The sequence below is a fragment of the Neolamprologus brichardi genome, chromosome 23 (assembly GCF_056152115.1).
Source record: "Neolamprologus brichardi isolate AB-2024 chromosome 23, ASM5615211v1, whole genome shotgun sequence".
Lineage (NCBI taxonomy): Eukaryota > Metazoa > Chordata > Actinopteri > Cichliformes > Cichlidae > Neolamprologus > Neolamprologus brichardi.
In genome coordinates this window covers 36,156,856-36,181,631 of record NC_142125.1, presented here as the reverse complement: position 1 = coordinate 36,181,631, position 24,776 = coordinate 36,156,856, and the positions used below count along the sequence as shown (strand labels likewise).

At 39.2% G+C, this 24,776-nt stretch overlaps 1 protein-coding gene across 3 annotated transcripts in view; it reads left to right on the top strand.

Annotated features, from left to right (window-relative positions):
• The window catches only part of LOC102791891 (rho GTPase-activating protein 6-like), a 109,966-nt gene extending 101,462 nt beyond the window's left edge, over window positions 1-8,504 (top strand). For 2 of the 3 annotated variants that reach the window (XM_087835997.1, XM_087836000.1), the window contains exons 10-14: window positions 564-743; window positions 2,913-3,004; window positions 3,100-3,329; window positions 3,489-3,560; window positions 5,140-8,504. In XM_087835997.1, coding sequence (XP_087692123.1) covers window positions 564-743; window positions 2,913-3,004; window positions 3,100-3,329; window positions 3,489-3,560; window positions 5,140-5,684 — 1,119 coding nt within the window. In that variant the 3' untranslated portion in view covers window positions 5,685-8,504. The remainder of the gene's footprint in view (window positions 1-563; window positions 744-2,912; window positions 3,005-3,099; window positions 3,330-3,488; window positions 3,561-5,139) is intronic. The other variant, XM_087835998.1, reaches the window with a different exon arrangement.
• Window positions 8,505-24,776: the final 16,272 nt, after the last annotated feature.

Below are 24,776 nucleotides of genomic sequence, written 5' to 3'. Positions count from 1 at the left end.
TTGTTAAAGTAGCACATAACTCAACCCCTCGACCTCACCTCAACACCATTCCGAGTCTTCCGTGTTGTATTGAGTACAACTAATCATTAATCTTCTATGTAAACTTTGATGTTGTCCATTAAGTTGTTACTCTTATAAATAGGCGTTACGAATTTTTCTGTTATTTCTCACCCTTTGAAAAACAAAAATGTCTCTAGTTCATGAAATCCTATTTAAAATTTATTATTAAAAAAAAAGACGGGTTCTGCTGGAAGTTTCTTCCTGGTAAAAGGGAGTTTTTCCTTCCCACTGTCGCCAAGTGTTTGCCCAAAGGGGCTTGTTTGGTAGTTGGAGTTTCTCTCTGTTGTTGTTGGGTCTTTACCTTACAGTATACAGCGCATAGGCAACTGTTACTGTGATTTTGCACTATATAAATGTAATATAACTGAATTGTATTGAAAAATAATTTTTCATTAGTTTGGCCTACCATACGGTTGCAGTTCATTTAAATTAATAGTAAAAGACTGAGCCTGAGGAATTACTGAGTGAACCATTATTAATAGGTTTGTACATTTGTGTCCCAGATCACAGGGAACAAGATGACAGCTTTAAACCTCGCCACCATCTTTGGTCCCAACCTCCTCCACAAGCAGAAGAGCACAGACAAGGAGTTCACAGTCCAGAGCTCAGCCAGGGCCGAAGAGAGCACGGCCGTCATCGCCGTGCTGGAAAAGATGATCGCCAGCTTCCAAGCACTCTTCATGGTCAGTCGCTGAAGATTTCTAAAAATAAAATACTGTGCAAAAGTCTTGAGTAACCCTCCATTTCTTTCTATTTTGCTTCTAAGGAGCCAATCTTTGTTGTCAGTTTTTTAAGTGGTCTTGAGCAATAGTTCCCTGGGTTTCATTTGGACTTCGGCTGCTTTTTCCACGCATTTTCAGTATTTCAGTACTTGACAATTCTCTCAAAAGATTTATTTTTTGGTCTTTTAGCCTTTATTGGCTACAGATAATGTAGATAGACAGGAAAAGCAGGGAGAGGGACAGGGGAAGACATGCAGCAAAGGGCCACGGGTCTGACTCAAACCCAGGCCTACTGCTCTCCAACCATACGGCATATGGTTGCCTGCTCTGTAGGTCCTGTGGATGTTATTCTAGAGCAAACAGAGTATAAAAGCCAGACTGGTGAAAGATAAGAGGAAAAAGCAGAGAAATAGAAAAAGAAAAAGGTGAGAAAAAGTTGAGGGTGAAGTAAACAGGGTGTCCAACTGCTGCTTCTGTTTAAAGGCACAATCATATGATACACAGCACCAAAAAGGCAAAACAGAGGGGGGTACACAAACCAATATACAATTTTGCTGTGTGTGTGTATGTGCGTGAGATAGAGAAAGAGGCTGTGAGTGTCTGTGTGTGAGTGTTTGTCATAGACCATGCTTGAAAAATGAGGGTGAGAGACTGCAATAATGCTACCTGACTTAGAGGCAGAGGGATATAGGGAAAGACCCAGGAGGCCCCAGCTGTCCACGGCACACAAGTGAGCTGAAGATCCAGGGCCACACATCCCGACAACAACAATGCGTCCACCCCAGCCTAGGGAAGAAGGAGGCCCCAGACGGAGCTCTGGGGTGGGATGGAGGTGTCAGGGGACCAGAGGCAGCGAGCAGCCAACCCTGCCGGAGGCTGGCTCCCTCAGCACAAGCCGAAGATGGGGCCACAGACCCTGGAGAACCACCCAAACCCTGGCAGAGCCCCCACCACATGATGAAGAGGACCCAAGCCACCGTGGACCACAACCCCTCTTAAATGCCCAATCAGGCACCACAGATCCACCAAGTGCCCAAGTTCTTTGGGGGGAGATGACATAAAAGGCAGTCAACATCTAAAGAAGAGCTTTGAATGTCCTTCAAGAAGCCTGAAGAACTCTTCCTGAAGACTACTGACGACTAGGGAGTTCATGCTGGTTGAAAAATAAAGGTGGTGGCCATTAGGAGAGAGGGGGTGGCTCAAGGCCTTAGCACAGAATAGGATGAAAATCTTCTCTGTTGTGTCTTGTGTGCTGATGAAAATGGAATTTGGTAATGAGACAGACGAGAAGGAAAAGATGAGATAAAGTAAAAATTTAGAAAAACAAAAAAGCAAAAAACTGACTGAACCAAATATGCAGAGGAATCAAAAAGGTCTTAAAGTTTTCATCCAGATACTTGAACCTGTTTTTTCAAAATAAAAGCCGAACATTCATGCATTAAATCCTTTATTTGCTGTCAGAAGAGGTCACAATATTACACAGATTACTGCCTCATCAGTTGCTTTTGTTCTTTTCTGTCCCTCAAACAGGAAGACCGTTTGGGTCATTTCAGGTCCGCAACTTTGAAACTCTAATGTTTCGTAATCTGCCACGGAGGCTTACATTCCTGCAGTAAGCCAATGAAGAGCCATTAATCGCATAAAGTGAATTGAGACTGACTTGCGCGTCTTAGAGAGTAAAAACAGATTTGTAGGCAGCTCAAGTTCTATGAATGACATCTGAAAGTTGTTTTGTAACCTGCTTATGTCTGAATTTGTTAGTGAGCGACATTTACTTTCAAAGCATTTCAGGATGGGAGTCATTTGCAGACGTTAGGTTTTTGGACGGTGCTCTTCATCTTAATCCGCATGTCTGATAAGCATAAAAATCAGCTAATTAGAAGATCAGATTAAGAAGTCCACTGGAAATGAAGGTAACAAGGCACATCATTAACTTATTATCGTTTCTTCCCATCATACTGAGGCAAGGAAAAGGGAAAAATAAAGTTTTAATTACTAGAAATCCAGTACATTTTGATATCCTTGCAGTAGAAAGGACTACAAGGATCTGACCATTCTTTAGAAGATAAATGCAGCATCGGTGGGTGGATTTTAAGTATTCAGTTATTTTGCTTACGTTGTTTTATGTAGGTTCCTCCTGATCTGCAAAACGAAGTTTTAATGAGCCTTTTGGAGACCGATCCAGATGTGGTCGACTACCTTCTGAGGAGAAAAGCATCTCAGTGAGTTACACCTATAGAGCGCTTAGTCTTGTGTTTCCCTTTCCTTCAATCTCCGACTATTTGAACCCATTTTAATTATTTCTTTCCTCCCGCAGGAGTCCGGACCTGTTACAGCCAGAGGAGCCCTTCGTCCTGAGCGAGCGGCATTCGTCCAGCGACTCCAACAAGGCGTCGAGTGGTGAAGTGTCCCCTTATGATAACAACTCCCCGGTCCTGAGTGAGCGCAGAGGGGAACCAGGGAGCCCGGCCAGTGAGCAGCTCTACCGCGTCCCAGAACAGTACTCTCTAGTGGGGCAGAGCGGAGCTGTCACTTGGGGTTATAAAGGTGAGAGATGCACAATGTCTGGTATTTCCAGAGATAGGTGATTAGCACGTGTTATCACACTTTGGCCTTTCTTCTTGGGTATCAGCAATATGTCTCATAATAAATGTACTGTATAACTCAGAAGTGGCAGGAATTTGACCTCTCTTGTGCCTTTTTCAGAAGAACATGCTAACATTTGGGGCACATGGCACAGTACTCTGAAATCGGCACTCAAGAATCAAACATATACAGGTAAACAATTTTCAAGTCAGTCCATGCCCGCTGCAAATTTTGTTTCAAGTGGCTAATGAGCCAGAGCGCTATGCGCTTGAGACATGGTGTTAGTTATTAACCATGACGGGAACAGATCTGAAGCACGTAGCACATTCTATAATATTAAATTGGCCACTTTAGTTTCCACAGTCATGCAGACTGTTAGTTTTATCTGTGTACCCAGGCAGCACATACGATCCTGGTTAAAAAGTAATAAACCATTGACTGTATAAAAGGATTGCTAGAGTCTCCATGACGATACCCATTGGTTTGTGGGCTGGCATTTTGAAACACTGGGTTTATCACTGTAACCACTACAATTTTGTTACTTTTTAGAGTCCAAACTAGCCAAATTAGGAGTTAGCGCTAAGTTATCAGCTAATCCTTGGAAGCTTGTGTAGCAACCTACATTAACAGACTACATGTACCTTGATACATTTTTAGCTTAATAGAGAAAGAAAGGTGGTGGCATTGAGTTTTACCCAGACTGGAAGAGGAAGAGTAGTCATAGCTTTCTATTGACTTGTTTAGGTTAAAGATACCTCATGTGCTAGCCAAAAACAAAAACAATACCTAAAAGTCATAAGATGCCGGAAGCAGGAAGAAAGGCAAAACTGGGGACTCTAACTTTTGAATTCTACACTTTATATAATTTTTGATATTTCAATAATAATAGGTCAAATATTCAGTTGTCATTTTCAAGTTACTATGTTTTTATAGGTTTAGCTGAAGTTTAGCTTTTGACCGTGTTGGCAAGTACCTTAGGTAAAGGCAGCAACTTTTTTAACACCTAAAATTCAGTAACTTAAAGGCATTTTTTTAGCATGTCAGCCCCTAGTTATAGGGCTGAGTGGCTTTTTCTCTTTCAGTGGGCATGGTTTTCAGAGTATGACACATTATACTCCCCATCCCCCGATTCAGTTGTGATAAACTTAAAATAAGCTACAGAAACCAGAAAGGTTTTTGCATAAGGCTGTACTTTCACAACCATGTCTCATCACAACTTTTACAAGCTTTTAAGGCTTTGTTCTGTATTTACTGATGACTCACCATGGATACACATTTATGTGACCGCTAAGTTCCGAATGGGTAACGTACACTGAACGTGGCACATGAAAAAACTGCAAATCGTGAGCATAACATTGCATTTGTAGGGGGATGCCAGATATGGGAATAATACTAAATAATAAAGGCTTGTAGAACCTTATAGATGTTATTACTTACTGTATGTGTGTATATGTGGTTTTGTTAAGATTAAGGAGGAGATAGGACACATGCAGACATATGTACATAAATGTGTATGTATATGTATATTCATACATATACAGATGATGATTATAATAAAATGATTGAGAATTCTAGTGATTCAATCTACCAAAAATAGGTTTATGTAGTAAATTAGTATTTGGTTTATTATCAATAACATAAAAAATTTATTATTAATAAAAGCCTTTCTTACATTTCTTTGTACAGTTTTATATCAGTCACTAAATGGAGATGTGTGTCTCCCTCAATATTCGTTGACAATCTTACTGATGAAGTGATGCTCTCTTCTTAGGTTCCCATAGCAACATGTCAGAAGGAAGCTCCCGCAGCTCACAGGAAGGTCTAGATGGACTCCATAGTGATAGCAGGCATCAGACAGCAGTACAACGGACTCAGACAACGCCTGACATCTCCGAGTGCAGACTCCACCCACCGGTCACCAGAGTGTGCACCAACCCTCATGCGGACAAGGGGCAACCACGCCTGCAGCTAAACATCAACCCTCCTTTGACATCGCAAAGGGGACATGGAGTTAACTCGACCCTCAGACCTCAAGCCGGAGCGAACACCGGAGAAGGCGGCCCCCTCGATGGACGCTCTCCTCCTCCTTATAATGCGCATCATCGATTGGCTAGCTCACAAAGTACCCCTCAGCTTGCGACGGCTCAGCAGCCACACGGGAGGTCGAGCGCAGGGCAGAGCAACTCGGCTTCAACAACAGAAGCCCCGGTGGTCGCACAGAGTCCAGAGTGGCAGGAGTGGCAGAGGGACCGGTGGCAGATATGGCAACTGCTATCCTCGGACAATGCTGACACACTGCCAGAAACTCTGGTGTGATTTCAGACAATGTACTCTGTCTCAGCCTCTTCTGGCCAATCAAAGACAAGATCAAACCCCTCCAATGACAATCACTCCTTATCCCTATCCTTTCCCTTTTTATTTCTGCTGCCCTCTCATCCATTCACTCACTGATTTCCTGCTTTCTATGAACATCATGTGCTGTCCTGCAACTTAGCGCCGTGGCGTTGTTGTTTACGTGTGCAGCTGCTGCCTCCAATAGACTTTTACATCCAGGAGCCACTAGTATTTGTTGATCTGTACAGATGTTAAAAAAGTTGCTCAATTTCCTGGCCCATATATTATGTCAACATTTAGTTAGGAGCATTTTTTAAAAATGCCTACCCGAAATACCTCAAAAAATACGTTCAGAATATTTTCAGATTTTCTATTTTGAGCGACGTCAGTCTTCATATCTCAATGGAGAATATTAGGAAAACATTTTTTAAGTTTTTTACATTTTAATTTCATCATTTCTACATTGGTCACCACACACTAAGATGTACGCGTTAGTAACTGCTGCTAATTACAGACTTGTTGTGTGTATACTAATGATGTAATTCAGCGGCATCTTTCTGAAAAGATCAAATGTTGAGTTGCTTTTTGATGTCAGATTACCTTTGACTGTATATATATGTATATGAATACACAAATTGTTGACAGACGTGCTTAAATATTATATGTAAAGTGTATAATTTGCCTAAAAGTATCTACCTAAATGTAAGTCAGCCCCTTAATCGGCAGTCCAGATGTTGGTGTTTGTCAGACTGCTGTTTCTGTCTTTGATATTGAATGTAAAATGCTTCACTTGCAGTAAGACGCTTAAACCTAATTATGAAGCAATCTGCTGTAAGTTTGCTTGTGCTCTCGCCACCTGCTGCACTGCAGAAACAATGTGCCAAAGTATCTCTCTCTCTTTTTAAACTAAAGGATTATTGTTGTTCAGTTGTGTTGATTCCATCCATTTGTTTATTTCTACTAAGACTCAAGAGTTAAGTTACTGGCATTTTTATCAAGAATTTCATATTTTAGCACAAAGCACAAACTGTAAATAATAGATGGAAGTAGCCACTAGCTCTGAAATCCTCCAGGTTAGCATTTTTGCCAAAACTGGACATTATGAATAAAGATTCGATCTGACTGAAACTGAGGGAAACCACACGCTCACTGAGGCGTTATCGTTACTGACAGGTCATCAGTAAAGGGACAGGGCATGCTCACTGGCTGACTCTAGTAAGTACCATAATTAATAAACTGGGCATCGTGTTTCATTAAGATTGACTTGAAACTAGCAAATGAGCCCATAAACTAGAAAAGTGTTTACCGAGCCCACAGATCAAATGGGTGTTTTCCCCACTGACTTCCATACAGTTTTAAATTATTTCCAATCTATCGCCCCCTGTTGGCCATTACAATGAAACTTGTGCATTGGTTTTATATTTCAGAAGCTTTTATAAAAGTCTACGGTACTGAAACAGGAATTCGTTGTCATATTTCCATTCCTGAAACTGTTAAATTAGAATAATGTATTAATCAACATTTAAACCTTTTTGTGGATATTTATTACATTTCTCACTGATACAAAAACTGTGCACGTCAGTCAGAGCGAGGTTTAAGTGCTTTCTGAGAATTTCTTAGCCATGTAGAATCAGAAGGTTGAACCTGGAAGTGTTGAAATTTGCCATCATTACAAATATTTTACAGAGCAGATGTTGTCTTTTTATTCTCCAAAATATTCTTAAAACTTACAATTTATTGTATTATTTGAGTTGAATTTCTGCTTAAAGTGTTGCTTAGATCATAACATGATCAAAAAGTCATTGGTGCAAGCTGGATATCCCAGCTAGGTGTAAACTAATTTCCTGTCTACTAGCAATGATGTGTTTTTCCAGGAATCCTAAAAAGAAATTATGATGCTTTTGTGGTCCAAGTATTATGCTGGGAAAAAAAAGCTTTCATGTGATGTTTTCTCACTTCTGTGTGGCACTGCTGTTGCTAATTAAGGTGGAAGGCAACTTTGCGAATATCTGTTTTTATAATAATAATAATAATAATCTACACCCACAGCCAACCTGCCCAACTCTTCTCAAATGGCGTAGTCAAGTGGGTATTTGCTGGCAAATATTTCACATTTTCTCATCTTAAGGTGTAATATTTGCTTATATGGAGCCACTTCAGCATTAAATAGGAAGATGGACTATTAAACATCATCACATTTTATTTTCTTAAACTTTGACAAGTCAATGGAAACGAGCCTCTCACACGTGCAAGAAATGCACGGATTGTGGAAAGGCCTATGGCGCCATCTGTTGACAGACTCTGCATGTTAGCCAGTTGCTGCTCTTACACTTCACAATTTCCATGGGAATCCATCTATCCATCTGTACTCAGTTTAAAATCAAAGCTTGTGATTATATTTTTGTGAAAACATGCAAATCTATGTCAGGAAATGAACGTGCCATAGGTCTTGCTTTTTAAAGCTGTTTCTCCATGCAGTGCTTAAAGGTTCATTGTGAATCTTCTGTATTATTTTATTTTCTCTTGAGTGTTGTAATATCAAAATACAATATAACAAGTTTTATTCAGAAAAGAGGCAGTTGTTCAGTAACCACCATGGTCTTGGCTTTCCCCAGATCGAGATGTTTGTCTTGTCGATGTCACGTTGTAACTCCAAGAAACGTTGTGCTGTTGTGTTCTGTTTTTATATATTTGGTGGGGTTTACTGGGTCCAAGTTGTAATGGAATGTCTGGTATTTGCTTTTTGTACTGCGAGTCCTCATCAGTATGCTACAATGGAATTAAATATGACAAAGTTTACAACTGCTGTGCATTTCTATTATATAGCATGCTGTGGTGTAGCATGTTGTTATCCACGATAGTGTTGTTCAGTTGCTTTTACTGTACAATCTATCATGGAACAGTATTTTTTAATAGTATTTTACAATCTAGTCTTTTACACAGATATACGCACACAGTGTAATATTTTATGGAAAAGGTGGTTATACCATAGTGGTAAATGGCCTGTATTTGTATAGTGCTTTACTAGTCCCTATGGACCCCAAAGCGCTTTACACATTCAGTCATCCACCCATTCACACACACATTCACACACTGGTGATGGCAGCTACATTGTAGCCACAGCCACCCTGACAGAGGTGCACTGACAGAGGTGAGGCTGCTGGACACTGGCGCCACCGGGCCCTCTGACCACCACCAGTAGGCAGTGGGTGAAGTGTCTTGCCCAAGGACACAACGACCGAGACTGTCCGAACCGGGGCTCGAACCAGCAATCTTCCGATTACAAGACAAACTGCCGACTCTTGAGCCACGATCGCCCCAGTATTATAGTTTATTATAATATTGTGTGTATATATATATATATATATATATATATATATATATATATATATATATATATATATACACACACACACACATATATATATATGTATATATATATATATATGTGTGTGTGTGTGTGTGTGTGTGTGTGTGTGTGTGTGTGTGTGTATAATACATCTGTAACACAGTGGCATAGTTTCCATACTCAAAAAACACAACAAAAAAACACCTTTAGTTAACTAAAAATACCAGATTTGCCTCAATACAAAGCCAATCATAAAAATTGTTGTTTTATGTTATATTGTTTTTATTTTACTTAATTTTTTGTAGAAACTATAACATTCTGTTTGTATATGTGTGTTTTTTTGCTGCTGATACAACCAAATTCCCCCTTGTGGGACAATTAAAGGATTATTCTATTCTATTCTAACAACCAACTGCACACAAAAATGAGAGCTTTACAGATATATTAATAATACCCAACATATCAGTTGATTTTTATTATTTTCTATAGCTGTATAAGCATTTAAAATGGCCAGTAAATGAAAAAATTTAAATCAAAGAAAAGATAAGGCAGCAGAGACATGCTTCAACCATGTTATGAGTGTTGATGGTGCAGAGGTTGACCACTAGAAGGCACTTATGTCATAGCAGGTCTCGCTACCCTTTTGTTAACCTTCCCTCTCACTCTTGCTGCCAGCCTTTTCTGACAAATCCCGCTGACGCTTGTGTTCACCCACTCATATGTTCTCTGCACTCTCTTCTTCACCCCTCTGGTGCGCTGTTCATTGAATTATCAGCTTTGTCCCTCTGTGGTTACTACAGCTTTCCTTTTCACCCTTGTTCTTGGAAATAGGCACCAACACACTTCTCCATTCCTCAGGCATCCTTTCATTCTGCAAAATTGTGTTTGGCAGTCTGGACAAAAGGTCTCCAGTAGCCATGATAAATTTAGTTTCCCTACTGTAAAATAATGCAGTGTTATCTATGGTTAGAATAGGCAGTAGTCACTGTTATATGTTTCAGTGTCTTTAGTAAAGTAGGCCTATAGGGTAACTTACTTTGGTTGACTGGAGACAGCAATAGTCTATCACTATTCTTTGGTACACGGTGTACAATGTGGCACTGAATAAAAGTATCCAAATCTACAATAGTTTCATGATTTATTAGATTAATGCTCTTTTCGGCTCAGTGTTTTTAAGTTTGGTGTGTGTCAGATAATACGATCATATCTTTCTTGAATGTCCACAGTGTTCAAAGTCTTATTGACTTACTTAGAGCATTATTTCCCTGTTTCATTTCATCTGTGGACTGACATGCAAATGTGGACCTGGCTATTGAGAGAAAGTTAGCAGTCTGTGTTAATGATGCTGTTCTTCATTTTTACCCATTAAAGTGAGTGTTGGTGATTTTCAGTCATTGAAACAGCTGCCAATTATCTTCAGTTGGCAGAACAAATAGAAATCATTATTTTTTAGCTTTCTATGTTGCAATTAAGAGAAGTTCACTGAGTGTTTTGAGTCTTTGATTTGAATCTCTTATTTTCTTTTCCTCATTATCCAGCAGATACTGCATAATTGAAGCCATATGGTTGTATTTTCTATAGAAAGGGTACCTAACACCATTTTTAAGGCATAGTTAAGTACTTCTTGGTAATGTAATAAGTTAGTGAAAGATAAATGGAAGCTTACGTTAAAATTTTTTTTATTGTGTGTCTTCTTAATTTGGAGAAATTTAAAACTTTATGAAGTGAAATTTGATTTACTTTGTAAAAGTGAGAAGAAAAAAATTTAATGTTGGGAATCTGAGGTTAAAAAAAGTACATGCACAAAGAACATGATTTTGGAGGAGATCAAAGCAGCAGACGGTGTAGATTGTTAGGTGCTGAAAGATAAAAGGGGGAGAGGGAGCCATGTAAACTCCTCAACCAGCCAGCAGAACATTAACAAAATGAACATGAGCCAGGAAGTCTGAGAGAAAGCTGTCACACACAGCTCTCATTCTTGTTTTAGATGCAAGAACAAACAAAAGAAAAAAAAAGAAGAAAAAACTCTGAGTCACTCGACTGTAAATGTCAGACTGAGGCGCACGCAGGCACTTTCACAGTCTCACCTTCAAAAACTTATTACACTTAGAAAGAAAATACATGCCTGTGAGTGAAGTGCTGCATCAGGAGAGGTGGTGGTCTGCAGAGCAATGAAGTGAGTCATCTCTCAAAACGCACAGAGTATAACGGAGCCAGTCGAAGTCTGTGGCAAGACACCCGGGCGCTCTGTTGAAATCCTGGTGTAAATATGACAATAAGTGATCAGATTCAAGTGTTTTTGGCTCAGCATTCATTTGAGATTCTGTGGCTTTCGGTGGCTTTGTCCCACGAATCACCAAAAACATCGAGCCGCACATGGGAAAATGATTTCACTGCCCCGCATGGGAACTTCTGAAACTGCAAACTGAGGCTTTTTGTTGTTTTTTTGTAGTCCATCACTGCCCAAAATACCATTAACAGATTTTTTTTTCTGCTTTTATTTTCTTAGTCAAAAAATGAGCAAGTGTGTGCAAGTGGTTGATGTAGTTTCCCAATATTGCCACTAGAGATCAGCCAAGAGCCTCAAATAGATAAAACATATTTTTTTCGGGTTATGTCGTCTGCTTTTCCTTCATTGCATATCATGAAAACCTCAAGTAAGAATAACAGGACTCAAGCTAGTTGCAGGTGGTGACCAGTTATACCTTGTCACAAATTGCAAAGTAAAAGGCAAAAAAAAATGTGAGAATAGATGTGTGATGGAAAGAGAAAGTAGAGAGGGGAAGATTTTCCTCTTCCCTGCCTGATAGAATATTAAATCACCTAACACACCCACAGAGAAGTCAGATTAACTGATAGAAGAACATTAGACTCATTGAAAGAAGTAATGGATGAGCATCTGGGTGTTTAACTAAGTGTGCAAGGGGACAGAGACTTGGAGAATGCTTGTAACCGACAGGTGGCCACGAGCCAACATTTGAAATGGAGACAGGCTCAAGAAATAATGAAAATAAGTCACCGTCTCATTAGTGATTCATCCAAAGATCTGCAGTGCCCACCTTTCATTGATCCTTGACTCTATTCTACTTTCTCGCAGATTATCAAAAGTTCTGATCAACTCTGACAGAGTCTGGAAACTTTGGAAAGTAATTGGATCTCAGTTCACAATCAGATATTCGCTTTTAAGTCCACAACAGCAGCAGCAATCTGAGAACATTTTTCTTTGTTGCATTCTTCATTTTGTCAGCTACATTTTTTCTGCTTCGCTCTCCTGCTATTTATCAGAGGAACTGCACCCTCATTCCAGCACCCCAGTTGTTCACAACACAACTGAGAGCTTTTGTTGTGGACTGCGTCCCTGTGATGCTTTGAATGAGAAAGTCATGTTCTGCTCAAGGAGCCTGTGATTAATTGCAATCACTTAAGGAGCCCAGGAGCAGTTTGTCTCAGATACTGTACTCCTAGTGTGCTTCTTTCTGTTTCCCTTTTGTCCCCTTATTGTCAGTTTCTGGAAGGGAGCCGGATTTTAAATAGAATTTTGTGGAGCATGACAACAAAACAAAGCTGCTTTATTTCAGCAGCTAATGACTTGGCCCCGAGTAACGTTCTCCAGTTGGCCAAGCTAAAAAACAATTTGCCAGAAAAGTACACATGCACAAATAGGTATGCATGAACTCATCCACACAGAGACACTTGTAATCGCCAGTACAAGGGTTCAGCCCCACTCTTGCAGGGGATTCATGTGTGCCCCAAACAAAAATGTGCATTTCGCTTTGTTTTGTCACGTTTCCAAAGGCCGTGCAAGGGAGGTCACTTTTTTTTTGAACGCAACAGCTTAAGAACTACATTTCTTTTGCCTATGTTTGCAGAAATACATGATGTAAAGTAAGCAACACACGCATAGACACACAGAGATCCTGAAAGGAATTTGTACCCACAAGGTCCTAATTAGCAGGCACAGTCGGTCCATTCTCATGTGTCACTTCACAAGGTCCAAAAAAATGGATAGAAATGTTAGAAAATGTACAAAACAGGATGCCTGATCAAACTCCTGTCTACAGAGGCATAAAAGGGGAAGATAGAGGTGGAGGTGGATTGTAAAGTGGCTTACAGATAAACAGCAAATGCAAGGAGGATAAAAGGTGACTTGAATAGCCTCATATAAGATTTACTAGTTGGATGTCTACAAGGAAATAGCTGAGCAGCCTTCGTTCTATATAGGCTGGAATGAAGACTGGCTGATCCACTTTGTGGCCTATGTGAACTAACACATGCTCATTTTCATTCTCTCAGATGCACAAAGTTCCAAATACTGAAATAAGCCTAATGAAATACAAGTTTATGTTTTTAGGGGCATTAGATACTTACATAGAAACGTCACTGTCTTGTCAAGTCAAAATCTGTCTTTCCTTCACACACTGTGGCTCAAGAGAAAGTTACAAATGCGTTCAAGATCGCGCAATGAAATGTTAAAAGCCAAAACACTAACATGCTGAAATGCTCTTAGAACTAGAAACTTCAAAGACCATCTTAGAATAATTATCCTGTCAGTTCTGTTGAACTAAGGATGCAATCCTATGTTTTTATGGTGAAGACATGATACTTAAAAAATGGTCATAAGTACACAAAAAAAATCCTTACCCTTATAAACATGAAGTAATAATTTTGATTAAAATGCAAGTGAAATATCTCAAATCAAATGTCAAATGCTTGTCACAAAAGGATAATATACCACTCAAGTACATTTTATTTGACCAGATTCCATTCAATGAAACATTTTACATTACATTTATGTAAAACAAAAAATTACATAGAAAATTTAAATGTAATGCAGTTACTTCAGTCAGCATTTTGGACATAAATAATTTTTAAATTTCCCCCAAACATGTTGAACTGTAGGTTTTAACTAACTTTACTCAAATAAGAGCTCATTAAGGCACAGTACAGTCACTACAATTGTTATTTACATCTGGAATAATTTATGTTGTCTATATGACTTCGTTCTTGGACCTTCATGCTTTCCCCATGTATGTAAATAGAGAACCAGATGCAGGGAAAACAGCAGCAGGACTCCTTGCTTAGAAGACTACAGTCTGTGACAAAGACACAGCATGAAAAGTGGGTTGCAAAGTGGCTTGCAGTCCACAACAACTGCAGAAAGGCTAAAGCGGCTTAAATAGCATGTCTTGTATTAGATTTGCCAATTGGATGTGTAGAAGGCTATCAGCTGGTCCATCACCTGATATCTTTCCCTAACAAAGACGTAATTTAACATGTTATGTTGAGTGGCACAGTGGTCAGGGTACCAGAAAACAACTTAATGTAAAATATGGTGCCTGTGCTGGTGATAATAAAGGTAATGAAGCTGAGGCACAGAGGTCTTGACATCAAAGACAACACTTACTGTGTTAAATTCATTACTAGCTTTAATGATTTCAAAGGATTTTCTCAAAACAGTTAAATACATAATTGTGCAAACCTAATGTAGCGATTTAAATTCCTGCATCTTTACACAAACCCATAAATTTGTTTTTTGCCTGCAGACTGATTTTCAACCAAATGTTACAAAACTTTGTAACATAATCTTGTTGTCGTCCTGGAACCAGACACATACCCTCACTGGTTGACATGAGTATCAGTTTGTTTGGTTGCAGCAAAACCAAGCCAGAACATTCTAATTAATTTTCTGAAAAGTGAACACGCAGAGTCCCTGGGTGAACTCTGTGTGCAATAAACAGTGAAAAGTTGCTGCCACAGATGGAGAGCAGCTCCTCGAGCCACGAGATATGATCTATGGATGGCAACATTCAAATGGCTGTTTGCTCTGTAGCGAGAGCGCAGATGAGTCAAAAGAACCGTGAAAACAACAAAACACAGAATGAAGCACAACATCATTTGTGTAATTTGTCTGCCATAAATGCGCTTTGCACAAGGTTTTCCACTGTGATTCTGGGCTCATGCGCTAGACATGGTTTTTGTAGCAATGTGCATTCATGAGTGTGACTTGACTACTGTAGCCATGTCATGGGAGGCTGCTGTGCAACCAACCATCATACATACACTAATCTGAATCAGGAATGTGGAAGGCACAGCAGTGCTGTAAACATGTTCACACTAAAATAGAGTATGTATGAAATTTTATCGATTTGAGGTTTTTGGCTATTATATGTCAGTTTAATTGTCTACATTAAACCAACACATTGAGGTAGTCTAAGTAAATGCAGACATAAAGATTGTGGGTTTTCCAAAAATATATTGTTCGCAAGTGTCTAAATTACAGGGACAGGATTTGGGTTTGTGGCTTTGAAATCCAGTTGCCAGCACCTGTTGAAAGGGAGGTAAACTAAAATCCTGCTACAGGAATATGCAGAGGAAACACATTCCTCTAAAAGTAACCAGTGGTCACTCAAGGCCTCTCTGGCTTTTAACTAGTGCTATTCTCGTGCAAGATGTCTTTAAGCTAAGTTTTTAAAAACTCACTGTCTGCACTACAACCAATGGCCTCACATTAACCTGGAGACGAATATTTGAAGATTTCAGAAAAGAATCACTCCCGGGATGTCAAAGATTTTATGTTGATATTAAGCTTAGGATTTGGACTTTTTCACAGTGAGTAATCCAAACCAAGCATTGACATAATAATAACTAACCCTGTGTTGGACGTGTGTATGGATGGGCTCATTTCAGATGTTCTCTTGGTTGGAGTTTGGTCTATTTTGGGCATGTTCTTTGTGCCATAGGATGTCCATTGATGTCTGTCAATTGGGAACCCTCAACAATAACTTTTATTGAGGAAAAAACAGAATCCTTATCCTCCATCTTCCCTGTACTAATTCATTTATATTAGCCTAACCATAGCATTATAGTTAGCACATTGCTATATGTCAGCTAGCCCAACTTCACAAACCCTACAAATGTCTTATGTCCAAAGAGATAACAAGGCTGTATTTTTTGGAAACCCTTCAGTCAGAACATGGTACATCATCTTTAGATAGAAATTTGTGAGTATTTTCTGACTCCGCTAAAGCTCATAAATCCTCTTCTTCATGGATTCCTGGATGTTAAACTTTATTGCTACCCCTATGAGAATGGCCGCACTGATCATTTTATTGGAGCTGGAAGAATTTGGACTATTTTTACCACTCAGTGGTGCCTTGGTGTTTGTTTGTATTTCGGACCCCCAGGAAAACTTTGGACCTGGAAATGCCAGACTTAACAATCGGATACCAAAAAAACTAAGAATTATATTAGCTAACAAGGATCATAGGAAGGTTACTTTGTTGATGGGCCCAAGCTTATCTGATTGCAAAACAAGAGGTGTGCTGGATCCTTCAAAATAAATATAATATATTTTTTAGATTTTTTGTGACACAGCATGACTTTCAAAGCATTATTTGTGCACGCACACACTCACACACAGAGAAAAATAAATCTTTGTTTTCTCAGCTGGAAAGCACTTGACTTGTTTGTTTTCGAAAATACTGTCTGAGTGGAAGGCTAGAAACTGAATGTTACCTGCCCTCGGAATAAAAGTACAAAAAGAGACTCTGAGAACAGCCTTGGAACATATACTGCAAAAACTTCAAAATCAATGGCAAATACACCGGCAGCGAACAAATGCGTGTTTACAGGTCACTCAGAGGCACAGCTGCAATCAATGAGCCGTTGGTTCAATTATGTAGAAAGAAAAGACACTACGGATGTGCGGTAACAGAAAAGCAGAGGGCCAAAAAGCCAAAGGAAAGCGGGTGAAATAAACAAGCCGATGGGAGAACTTTAAAACAGATTAGAATATAAAGTGGTGAGGCTTATCCACGCTGACTGTTAAATATACATGTTATAAATTTGAATTTTCACCAATTACTCAAAAGTGATGGTTAGTAATGGAAAAGTAAATAATGTAAGACAGCTTAGGCAGCTGTCTGTCTCACACTGCACGCTCACGGCAATCGTTCAGGTTAATTGCATATCACACACAGCAAGGTCTTGGTCACAGACTGCACAATGCCAGTTCTGAGTCACGCTGTGATGCCTACGCCGCAGCGTTAATATAAACTAGGAATGTCTGTCGCACAGCAATTCAAATATTTGACATTACTGCACAGCCAATTCTATAATATGTGCGCACCTCATACGGTACGGGGATATAACATGATTAAAAAGAGAAACCTTGTCATGAAATATGCATTACTTGATTCCAGATTAAATCGGGTCATTGTCATATACGGTGACAAAGCTTATGTCATCTTACTATTTCCAACTTTACTGGTCTTATAGCTCCGGAGCATGAATTCTAAATTTAGACCTTGAAAACAGTTTGACAAAATTATGTAAAAATCAATCTTAGTGCAGTTTTTTTTAAATCACTGAACTTTGGATAAAATCTGCTCACCTGACAGTTTTTTCTTTTTTGATTAAAAGCTCAGAAGAGATCTAGCAAATGGATGTTGAGTTAAAGTCCTAAGACTTCGCTGTATTTGTATTTCTTATTACCAACCACATTTTAGGTGAAAGAGAAGCGCCGCTTCTCAGTGACAAGCTTCAAGAACGACATCTTTTTCAACAGTGTGAGAAGTTTTGTCAGCCCAAAATTGCTACTGAAAAGCAGTTTGTTTCATGTAGCATCTGTATGGAAACACAGTAATAGTCCAAAGACTCCACCATCCAAAGGCATGCAGTCAATGAGGTTAGGTTAATTGGTAACTCTAAATTGCCCATAGAGCTCGAATGTGATTGCGAATGGTTGTCTGTCTCCATGTGTTAGCCCTATGACATACTGGCGGCCTGACAGAGTGTACCCTGCCTCTCGCCCTAAGACAGCTGGGATAGGCTCCTCCCCCCTCCTGCGACCCTGACAAGGATAAGCAGAAGAGAATGGATGGATGAATGTAAAATGCAGTACATCTGCTTGGTATATACAAAATATACACCAATCAAATAAATTTCATTACATGAAAGTTACATGGGAAATTTTTCATGTTGAAAATCCCAATGCTAACTTGATTGTAGACGTGTAACTTGAACAGAGCAACAGTGAGGAAGATAACAGGGAAAAAGAAAGGCTGGGATAGATTCTGCCTTACATATTTTGTATATTTTCATAGGTCAGGCATGCATGCGTTCACCTGGATGGTAGCAGCATGACAGAGACAGACATGAGTCTGGAGGAGCAGCAGGGAACTACAGAAAGGATCAGCATGAGTACACAGTCAGAAGAACATCAGCAGGAAGAGGCAGGAACTGTTAAATAATACATCAGCCAAGGCACTATGACCGATCACACACAGTTCATTAATGATCTTTGTCACGATCACTGTTATGGCAAGCTAGCTGAAGATGTCATTTCTTCATCACCATGGCCTCTGTCTGGATGGAGAGTCTGAGTGTTGCTGCTTAATGGAGGAGGGCTCAGATGTTGAGCGTGAAGAAGAGTTTGAGATGAGTGACTTAGAAAGCACTGATTAGAGTAAAAGTGTGAGTGACGTGGCACACACAGGACCAAATCAGCACTGTGTCAAATCACAAACTGTTAATGTGTGCCACTGAGAAGGTTGTGGCAAATGTCTAGTCCGGCCACTAATCATAAAGAAAAGGGGATAAAGGTTACACTGATGCCAAGATGGCCATGATGACTTTACCTGGAGCTATCAGGGTTTGTTTAGGGGGAACCATGTAGCACAACCATCCCTGCATCTTATCTTGTCATTCAAAAAGCATACAGCATGCCATCCCTGAAATAAATGAACTATGGACAGCACACAGTGAAGCAGTACTGCCAGCACTGAATAATGAATCACTGGTTGTTTGTGGAGACTGCCTGTGTGACAGCCCTGGCCACAATGCCACATTTGGGACTTACTGACTTTTGCACACCAAGTCAGATTTGGTGGTGGTGTGGGAGATTGTCATGGTTACAGAAGTAAAAAAAAAGAGCTACTGGCTGGAAGTAGGGGGCATGGGTTGATGTCTGCAGAAGATTGAAGGTTATGCTGTCTCAGTATCTGTAATTGCTACTTACTAACACACCTCTGGACAAAACGTCACACACACATATCCAGCAAGAGTATGACCTGTGGCACATTGTAAAAGTAAAAAAAGAGACTGATAAAGAGCAACAATGAAGATGTCAATGTATGAATCCAGGTCATAACAAACCATCTCTGCTGTTCTGTGAGCACCTGTGATGGAAAAACAGCTGAGCATCCTCCGTGCAGAGGTGGGTGGATCAATTCAAATCAATACAATATTGATACCAATGCTCGTATTCATATCGGAATGACCCTAGCTTAATAGGATCGATACTTTGTTTCTATCCTCTAAGTTTAGTGTGCAGCACACTGAATTGTGTTTAAAAAAAGCTTGGAAATGGAATTAATAACATTAAACATGCACTATGAAAAAGTCAGAACCTTTTTGTGTTGACTGTTGTCTTTAGCCTTTAGCACATTTAAACAATAGAAGGTGATCCAAAGTCCTTTAGAGACAGTGATGGTGACATTTCAGGTCTTATTTTTATACTAACTAATTATTATTATGTTTGTATCGATAGAATGTAAAAAAAAAAAAAAAAAAGTACGGTCAAGAAGACAACAAACACCAATACTGAAAGGTCAAAACACCACGAAAGGTGGACATGAACTACACCTTTAGAAAGGACATTGTGTCTGGAGCAGTCCGCAGGTGCAAATCTTTCTCCATCCATCCAACATTGCAAGAGCCAAAGCCTGGGACAGCAGTCACCTTGGCTCAGCGTAAAGGTGTTGGAAAACCTGACAAGGCTCTCTCTGTGGCAAGACATCTGAGCAGATTTGCACCTTCAGTGTCTCACGAATATCGCTGAGGGGAAAAAACCAACAACAAATCAACAGAGGACACAAAATCACAAACACATTGTTAGATAATCCCATGTTTTTATACAGCAGGTAAAATGCAATCATGCAATCAAAATACATAATTTATATATAAATGAATTTTCTTTTACATGAAGTCTGTTGCATTGTTCCAAGGTGTGTTATAAACTAGCACTACATACATATATTCTAATGTCTCTACTCTGTGTTTCTGCAGCTTATCTTAGACTCATTAAATTTACCCACTTAGACTCTGAAACCACTTGTACTCACCTGACAATTACACTAATCTCCTCAAACACTAGTAAGACTGATGACAGTGATACCTGTATCTCCATGGCATTAAAGGACATGGGCATTTCTCACTTTTAGTCAAGCTTAAGTTTTATTTGTCAACCAATGTTAGGTTCTCCATTAATTCATTAAATGTCTTTATAAAAATATTTAAAGCCCTGTTGATGAGAAGGAGATGAGAAAGTCCGGTACATGACCTCAGTATTATCTGCCAACTACTGCTAGCTAGCAAACTAGTCATTAGCTTGCTAGCTAACTAGCACATGTTTAGGTTCAAATACTTTTATTAGCCAAACATCAACTATGGATTTGAATGTCAACTTAAAATTAGTGACTTTTAAAAAATATGTATTTTCATTCAACTTTTCAAAATTGTCTGTCCAATTTTAGACACTAATAAGCTACCATTAGCCAAATTTAGAGTTCTTGCTGTTGATGGATCATTCCAGAGTCTTGGGATAGAGTTTGTGGAGGGAGAGCAATGCCACTTCTAATCCAGCATACAGAAAAGCATCTGGTAGGTCCGAGTCATGGTTAGATCCCCAATCAAGTGGTCAGAGGAAGCAGCAGCTTGTTGGCATTTCTGTGCAGTTATCTAATGGTTCTCGGTTCCTAGTACATATAGTGTTTCATGTCATCTTTAATACGTATTGAAAACCTCAACGAACTGAATGTCACAGCAGAAATCTAAGACTGATCAGATCAGTTCTAATCTTCTGTTGTCTATTTTTGTGTAGCCTGTGTGAATTGTCACCCCCTTTTCCTGTTCTTAGCTACACCTAGTGTGGTCTATTGCTACTGTGGCCCATCTGCTGCAAGGTTGTTGTGCGTTCAGAGGTGCTCTTCTGCATGCCTTGGTTGCAACGAGTGGTAATTTGAGTTAACATTGTCATCAGCGGGAAGCAGTCTGGCCATTCTCTGATATTACATATTGAGGATTCACTGTAGAAGCTGCAAAGTTAGCTCAGTGTAAATGTGTGGTAGTTAACAGCTGTAAGATTAAATTTGAACTCTGAAAGGATTCCTGGTTATGGCTAATGAGTGGATCTTTGTAAGATGTTTGAAGTCAGCAAAAATGCAACTGTACATGTCCCAAAATAAGCTTAAATTTCTATTTATTTATTTAATTTAAGCCACTCAATATTGTCACAGTGAATTTCCCACTTGAAGGCAACAAGGTGCAGCAGTATGATGTTGAATGCTGATGTTAGCAAGCAGACCTTCCTTGGAGTTATAGCGAGACCAAATAAATGTAAATCCACTCTTGCATTTTACTTCTCCTCTTTCAGGCAGCTCTGAAAATGTTGGTGTCCTTAAAAAACATCTGCCAATCTCCAGAATCTCAATGAGCTAACTTTTCACAGATGAGCCCTCTAAGCATGGCTGTCAGCTGGTTTTTGCTGATTCCTCCTTTGCACTGTGCTGTCTGCAGAGCAGTGATAGTGAAAAGATACTGTCTGTAGTTACTTTCTGACTCATCATCTTAGGTGACTGTTTGACTTTGATTCGGGCCCCATCCTCTGATATGGCCTTCCAAGAAAAACTCTTCTGAAGTCACTTCACCTCTCCTTCACCTGATGGCTTTTAAAGCAGGATGCAGTCATAGGCCACTGAGAGGAACTAGATTGGTGGGAGTAGCAGTGTAACTGCTCTCTCTTGGTTTTGCTTTGGTTATTTGGCAGCAGAGGAGCTTTACTTCTCATGAGTAGCTATTCGTTGCTCCAGGCAACAGATAGAGGAACCAGAAAATGAATTATTTCAGAAGTGTTGCTGTTGCAGTGGTGTGTTGCCTCAGCTTTAATTTTCTTGCAGATATAGTAAGTCTTGATATAGTAAATTACATGGTTCAGCGTTCTGCCTTAAATGCTTTACTGTATGAAGGGCTTGAGGACACGTGACTCAGTTCAGTTGTGAGTTCATTTGGGAAAGCTGTTAAGCCCACACATTCCTGTAAGTTACCATTGTGTTCTGACCTTTGCATTGTAAGGCGAATAAGTCGCTATAGTGTGTCAGTAATTGATTCCATTTCATCCATTGATTTTCTTCCATTTATCCAATTCAGGGCTGTTGGGGCTGAAGCCTATGGTAGCAGTAATAGAGCAAGAGGTAGGGTAGACCATGGACAGGCCGCCAGACTAACATCCATGCTCACATACACACCTACAGTCAATTTAGAACGCCTGGTCTCTTTGTAACACGAAAAATGGCCTTGCAGCTGTTTATCTTGGTAGTATTAAAATCTTTCTCTAGAATCTGTCTATGTTATGTTTACCTATGTCATCAGCCATGTGAAAGTCAGTCAAAGGTCAAAAATCAAAGTTGAGCTGTAGTCAAAAGTGCAGAACAGCCTCAGAATTGGGCTGACAGTACAGCCTGTGAAGATGCGTGAATGCTTTATTTAATCCTGGCTGCAGTAAGTGATCCTAAAACTAAAATCCAAGTATTATTTCTACACTGAGAAAAAGTAATGTCATACTTTGTATAGCAAGTACAGCATCTATCCTAGTGCATCTATGCTAGTCCTCAGATCAATGGCCAACAAACTTATAATGATGAGTGGTGGATGATTATGTTTTAGAACCATCCTTTTAGCAAAAGTAGCAATGAAAACACTTTGCATAAAACTATATTACTGGCAAATAAATATAAACGATCAGAAGCAAAAATTAGTATGAAATTAGTTTCATCAGTTGCATTACTGCTGAAACAACACAAATGCTCATGAAAAATGAATGTTGTGTGTTGGCAAACAATCCCTTCTGTGTCTAACAGCTGCACACGGAGGAAAAAACAAGTGGGTTTGCAATTAGAATGACATCATTGGAAAGATGTAGTTATTTTACCTGAGTGATCCTCTCTCTCTCTCTCTCTCTCTTATATATAGGCACTTCATATGTTTAAATTGTTATTATGCAATACCATCAGGAGGCATTACATTGAATTGATTCTGCAGCATGACAACAAGCCCAATTATACATCCAGACTTCTAGAGAGTAATCTTCAGCAACTAGAACTACAAGTATGATACCAGCTGTCCACTTTGTGTCTGCATGTTATTTTTATCCTTATTTTTTTATTCCCACATTCTCATGACACATATTGAGACAGCCTTTTGATTGGCTCAGATTGTCAAAAGTTAACAGGAAAGACGTTTCTCTCAAGTTTGACTGCTGTGTATAAAACAGGCAGTGTGGGTCCGGTACAGGTTAGCCTGTCACAAATTTTTGCTTCAGACACTATGCCAAATGGGGAAAATTACAAGTCATCAGAAAATCATATGCTATGTATATTATGGAAACCACCACAGAAAAGGAAGACAGCCACATAAAAGCCTGGGAAACTGCTTAAAACTAAATAAAGCCAGTGGAGAGTTCTCAGAGGTTTTTTGCCTTCTTTGATACAGTAGGCTGTGCACCAGAACCCAGAATGCCTCCCTATGAAAACAGAGGAGACCAGAGAGGGAACTGCAAATTGAATTAAAGGAAAAAGAAACCCAACTGTCCTTTCTGGAGATTCAGTCTTGGTTGAAAAAAAGTTTCAAAATAAAAGCTAAGGTGACGTTACCCCACCTTTTGTTTTTCATCCATCCTTAACATCTGTTTTGCATTCTTCTTTGACTTTTTAGCATAGGGAAGTTTTCGTACAAGAATTTCTGCCTATTAATCATTTATCAGCCAGAACCAACAAACAAAAAAGAAAAATTCTGGCCGGTGGTGAGACGAAGGAAGTCAAAAATAAACTACAGTCAACTCTTAAGCTACAGCTTATCCCACTGAGCTAATCAGCATGTTAAGATCACTCCACAGCTTATATTACTCATTTATAAACACAGTGACAGGTCAGAGGCCCGTCCAAGCCCATTTGGACGAAACACACAAGACGGAAATACATGTTACATGTACTATACACTTACACTGATTACACTGAAAGCTGTCAGATCAAAACCATTTCAAGACCAAATAGATTCTCAACCAAATGTCATCGAATTATAAAATATCCAGTGTTCAGCCATGTTCTTTGATATTTACTGGTTTCTAAGACAGACTCAAACAGAACAATTTTCATAGCAACTGGAGCGCAAAACGAAATGCATGTGCACAACAAGAGTGTAAGATCACCAGAGCAAATTTTAACTTCCTGTTAAAAGACATCACTGTGAAAAAAAATGTAATATAAAAGTATTTTACTGTGTATTTTACAGTTTTGTACTGTTCTTCTAGAATATCATTAAATTCACATAAATAGACTGTGATTTTACATTTCAAATGTAAATTAATGTAAAATCACTGTAAATGTAATAAAACATAATTTTCTTGTTTTTTTTACATGTATTTGTCTGTACGTATGCATATTTAGATTGTTAAAATACATTCACAAATGTATCATAATTTCACAAATATTTGTCCGGTATTTGAAAGATTGAACTGTTAAATTCAAATTTAATGCTGGTATTGTAATGGTAAAAAAATATATAAAATGATTCTTATAAACTGTTTTTACATCAAATAATAATAATTATTATTGTTACTTAGGGCAATTGTGGCTCAAGAGTTGGCAGTTCGCCTTGTAATCAGAAGGTTG